General features: G+C 41.5%; 1 protein-coding gene across 1 annotated transcript in view; it reads right to left on the bottom strand.

Moving 5' to 3' along the window:
• NLRP3 (NLR family pyrin domain containing 3) overlaps positions 1-5673 on the bottom strand; it is a 46017-nt gene extending 40344 nt beyond the window's left edge. The window contains 1 exon segment of the mRNA XM_075261366.1: positions 5385-5673. Coding sequence (XP_075117467.1) covers positions 5385-5673 — 289 coding nt within the window.
• Between the last annotated feature and the right edge of the window lie 327 nt (positions 5674-6000).

The following is a 6000-nucleotide window of genomic DNA, read 5'->3' on the forward strand; positions in this document are numbered from 1 at the left end:
TATTCTAGATATATGTATACCCGTATTCCAGATGTATGTATGGCCGTATTCTAGATGTATGTATGGCCGTATTCTAGATGTATGTATGGCCGTATTCTAGAAATATGTATGGCCTTGTTCTAGATGTGTGTATGGCTGTATTCTAGATGTATGTATGGCCGTATTCTAGATGTATGTATGGCCGTATTCTAGATATATGTATGGCCGTATTCTAGATGTATGTATACCCGTATTCTAGATGTATGTATGGCCGTATTCTAGATGTATGTATGGCCGTATTCTAGATGTATGTATGGCTGTATTCTAGATGTATGTAAACCCGTATTCTAGATGTATGTATGGCCGTATTCTAGATGTATGTATGGCCGTATTCTAGATGTATGTATGGCCGTATTCTAGATGTATGTATGGCCGTATTCTAGATGTATGTATGGCCGTATTCTAGATGTATGTATGGCCGTATTCTAGATGTATGTATGGCTGTATTCTAGATGTATGCATAGACGTATCCTAGATGTATGTATGGCCGTATTCTAGATGTATGTATGGCCGTATTCTAGATGTATGTATGGCTGTATTCTAGATGTATGTATGGCTGTATTCTAGATGTATGTATGGCCGTATTCTAGATGTATGTATGGCCGTATTCTAGATGTATGTATACCCGTATTCTAGATGTTTGTATGGCCGTATTCTAGATGTATGTATACCCGTATTCTAGTTGTATGTATGGCCGTATTCTAGATGTATGTATGGCCATATTCTAGATGTATGTATGGCCGTATTCTAGATGTATGTATGGCTGTATTCTAGATGTATGTATGGCCGTATTCTAGATGTATGTATAGCTGTATTCTAGATGTATGTATACCCGTATTCTAGATGTATGTATGGCCGTATTCTAGATGTATGTATAGCTGTATTCTAGATATATGTATACCCATATTCTAGATGTATGTATGGCCGTATTCTAGATGTATGTATACCCGTATTCTAGATGTATGTTTACCCGTATTCTAGATGTATGTAAGGCCGTATTCTAGATGTATGTATATTCTTATCCTAGATGTATGTATGGCCGTATTCTAGATATATGTATGGCCGTATTCTAGATGTATGTTTGGCCGTATTCTAGATGTATGTATGGCCATATTCTAGATGTATGTATGGCCGTATTCTAGATGTATGTATGGCCGTATTCTAGATGTATGTATGGCCATATTCTAGATGTATGTATGGCCGTATTCTAGATGTATGTATGGCCGTATTCTAGATGTATGTATGGCTGTATTCTAGATGTATGTATGGCCGTATTCTAGATGTATGTATGGCCATATTCTAGATGTATGTATGGCCGTATTCTAGATGTATGTATGGCCGTATTCTAGATGTATGTATGGCTGTATTCTAGATGTATGTATACCCGTATTCTAGATGTATGTATAGCTGTATTCTAGATGTATGTATGGCCGTATTCTAGATGTATGTATGGCTGTATTCTAGATTTATGTATACCCGTATTCTAGATGTATGTATACCCGTATTCTAGATGTATGTATGGCCGTATTCTAGATGTATGTATGTCCGTATCCTAGATGTATGTATGGCCTTATTCTATATGTATGTATACCCGTATTCTAGATGTATGTATGGCCTTATTCTATATGTATGTATACCCGTATCCTAGATGTATGTATGGCCTTATTCTATATGTATGTATACCCGTATCCTAGATGTATGTATGGCCGTAATCTAGATGTATGTATACCCGTATTCTAGATGTATGTTTACCCGTATTCTAGATGTATGTAAGGACGTATTCCAGATGTATGTATGGCCGTATTCTAGATGTATGTATGGCCGTATTCCAGATGTATGTATGGCCGTATTCTAGATGTATGTATGGCCGTATTCTAGATGTATGTATGGCCGTATTCTAGATGTATGTATGGCCGTATTCTAGATGTATGTATGGCCGTATTCTAGATGTATGTATACCCGTATTCTAGATGTATGTATGACCGTATTCTAGATATATGTATGGCCGTATTCTAGATGTATGTATGGCCGTATTCCAGATGTATGTATGGCCGTATTCTAGATGTATTTATACCCGTATTCTAGATGTATGTATGGCCGTATTCTAGATGTATGTATAGCTGTATTCTAGATATATGTATGGCTGTATTCTAGATGGATGTATACCCGTATTCTAGATGTATGTATGGCTGTATTCTAGATGTATGTATGGCCGTATTCTAGATGTATGTATGGCCGTATTCTAGATGTATGTATGGCTGTATTCTAGATGTATGTATGGCCGTATTCTAGATGTATGTATGGCTGTATTCTAGATGTATGTATGGCCGTATTCTAGATGTATGTATGGCTGTATTCTAGATGCATGTATAGCCGTATTCTAGATGTATGTATGGCTGTATTCTAGATGTATGTATACCCGTATTCTAGATGTATGTATGGCCGTATTCTAGATGTATGTATGGCCGTATTCTAGATGTATGTATGGCCGTATTCTAGATGTATACCCGTATTCTAGATGTATGTATGGCCGTATTCTAGATATATGTATACCTGTATTCTAGATGTATGTATGTCTGTATTCTAGATGTATGTATGTCCGTATTCTAGATGTATGTATGGCCGTATTCTAGATGTATGTATGGCCGTATTCTAGATGTACGTATGGCCGTATTCTAGATGTATGTATACCCGTATTCTAGATGTATGTATGTCCGTATTCTAGATGTATGTATGTCCGTATTCTAGATATGTGTATGGCCGTATTCTAGATGTATGTATGGCCGTATTCTAGATGTATGTATGGCTGTATTCTAGATGTATGTATGGCCGTATTCTAGATGTAGGTATAGCCGTATTCTAGTTGTATGTATGGCTGTATTCTAGATGTATGTATGGCCGTATTCTAGATGTATGTATGGCCGTATTCTAGATGTATGTATGGCCGTATTCTAGATGTATGTATACCCGTATTCTAGATGTCTGTATGGCCGTATTCTAGATGTATGTATGGCTGTATTCTAGATGTATGTATGGCCGTATTCTAGATGTATGTATGGCCGTATTCTAGATGTATGGCCGTATTCTAGATGTATGTTTACCCGTATTCTAGATGTATGTATGGCTGTATTCTAGATGTATGTTTACCCGTATTCTAGATGTATGTATGGCCGTATTCTAGATGTATGTATGGCCGTATTCTAGATGTATGTATGGCTGTATTCTAGATGTATGTATGGCCGTATTCTAGATGTATGTATGGCCGTATTCTAGATGTATGGCTGTATTCTAGATATATGTTTACCCGTATTCTAGATGTATGTATGGCTGTATTCTAGATGTATGTATACCCGTATTCTAGATGTATGTATGGCCGTATTCTAGATGTATGGCCGTATTCTAGATGTATGTTTACCCGTATTCTAGATGTATGTATGGCTGTATTCTAGATGTATGTTTACCCGTATTCTACATGTATGTATACCCGTATTCTAGATGTATGTATGGCTGTATTCTAGATGTATGTATGGCCGTATTCTAGATGTATGTATGGCCGTATTCTAGATGTATGTTTACCCGTATTCTAGATGTATGTATACCCGTATTCTAGATGTATGTATGGCTGTATTCTAGATGTATGTATGGCCGTATTCTAGATGTATGTATGGCCGTATTCTAGATGTATGTTTACCCGTATTCTAGATGTATGTATGGCCGTATTCTAGATGTATGTATGGCTGTATTCTAGATGTATGTATGGCCGTATTCTAGATGTATGTATGGCTGTATTCTAGATGTATGTATGGCCGTATTCTAGATGTATGTATGGCCGTATTCTAGATGTATGTATGGCTGTATTCTAGATGTATGTATGGCCGTATTCTAGATGTATGTATGGCCGTATTCTAGATGTATGTATGGCCGTATTCTAGATGTATGTATGGCCGTATTCTAGATGTATGTATGGCTGTATTCTAGATGTATGTATGTCCGTATTCTAGATGTATGTATGGCCGTATTCTAGATGTATGTATGGCCGTATTCTAGATGTATGTATGGCCGTATTCTAGACCCATTGCTTATACATATACATAGTTGTAGAGTAATAGGTGCAGCCTGTATACTGATATGAGGGCACTTATGGGGCTTTATACTTTGTGGGGGGTATAAACTGTATAGAAGGAAAGTATTTGATCAGGAGAACCCTAAAATGTTTATTTGGAGACCCATAAATGCCAAGTCCCCCTTCCTCTGTACACCGTAGTACATGAGGACTTGGACCTGTTAATGCCGGAAATAGTGAGACTCTTCTTATGTAGGATCTTGGCCGACAGTATGACATCTTCTGTCTGTCCAGGGATAATCAGGAGAAGGTTTGTGCTAAAATCTTAAGGATTTTTAAGGGTTTTCCCATCTGGGCACTTATAGCTATAACATATATACCCTAACCTTTGTCTGGTGAGATTCTGGAGAGCCTCGCACATGTATGTCCATCTCCACCCCCACTGATACGAGACACCCCAGTGACTCCAGAGACCCCAGTGACTCCAGAGACCCCAGTGACTCCAGAGACCCCACTGACCCGAGAGACCCCAGTGACCCTACTGACCCGAGAGACCCCAGTGACTCCAGAGACCCCAGTGACCCCAGAGACTCCACTGACCCCAGTGACCCGAGAGACCCCACTGACCCGAGAGACCCCACTGACCCCAGAAACCCACTGAACCCAGAGACCCCACTTACCCCCACTGACCCCAGAGACCCCACTGACCCCAGAGACTCCACTGACCCCAGAGACTCCAGTGACTTCAGAGACCCCAGTGACTCCAGAGACCCCAGTGACTCCAGAGACCCCATTGACCCCAGTAATTTCAGAGACCCCAGTGACTCCAGAGACCCCATTGACTCCAGAGACCCCACTGACCCCAGAGACCCCACTGACCCAAGAGACCCCAGTGACCCCACTGACCCGAGAGACCCCACTGACCCCAGAGACTCCACTGACCCCAGAGACTCCACTGACCCCAGAGACTCCACTGACCCCAGGGACCCCAGTGACTTCAGAGACCCCAATGACTCCAGAGACCCCACTGACACAAGAGACCCCAGTGACTCCAGAGACCCTATGACCCCAGAGACCCCACTGACCCAAGAGACCCCAGTGACTCCAGAGACCCTATGACCCCAGAGACCCCAGTGACTCCAGAGACCCCAGAGACTCCACTGACCCCAGTGACCCCATGTTCTCAGGACACATTTGGGTGTCACCATTGTTTCTGCGTTTCTGTGGCTATAAAGGTCATCCCTGTATACTGTCACCTATAGGACGGACACTATTGTTGTACCTTCTTGTGACATCTTCTTCTGCAGTTCCTCTGCTGGTCCCATAAGACTCATCACTTTGAAGACCTGAACGGCCACATCTAAAGCTCCTTCTTCCCCATAAGTCTTAATCATAAGATTCTTTGTAACTATGACATCTGCATCTTCTAAAGGTCCACGTGAGATGGCGCGAGTGTCGCCGCACCGCAGATCTGACAACTTGTCTTTGAACCTCCGGAATTCACTTTTCTTAAGATCTTCCAGTGCCTGTAACAGGAGGTCTCCGTATGTCTGGGCCTTCCCATCCATCATGGCGGTGACTTCTAGCCAAACACTTGGCCGTCCTTATTCTTGGGCCGGCAGGACTTGGTGCGGTTGTGTCTCGGCAGCGCCAGGCCAGGCTCCGATCTGTCGCGACAATCTCAGTCTCATTCCTTTACTTCTCCGTTCAGCCCAGACCATTGGGACAATTCCTCCACAGACTGCAGAGATTGTAGAGACATCTTGAGATATCGTGAGAAAAGCTTTCAGACCCCAAATAATCCAGACTACGAGCAAAAATAAAGAGGTTACCCCTCATATATGGTACAGTCCCAACCAGTGACCCCCTGATATTTCACGTCTATATACATTGACCCC

Source organism: Leptodactylus fuscus, unplaced genomic scaffold (genome assembly GCF_031893055.1).
Source record: "Leptodactylus fuscus isolate aLepFus1 unplaced genomic scaffold, aLepFus1.hap2 HAP2_SCAFFOLD_118, whole genome shotgun sequence".
Classification (NCBI taxonomy): Eukaryota; Metazoa; Chordata; class Amphibia; order Anura; family Leptodactylidae; genus Leptodactylus; species Leptodactylus fuscus.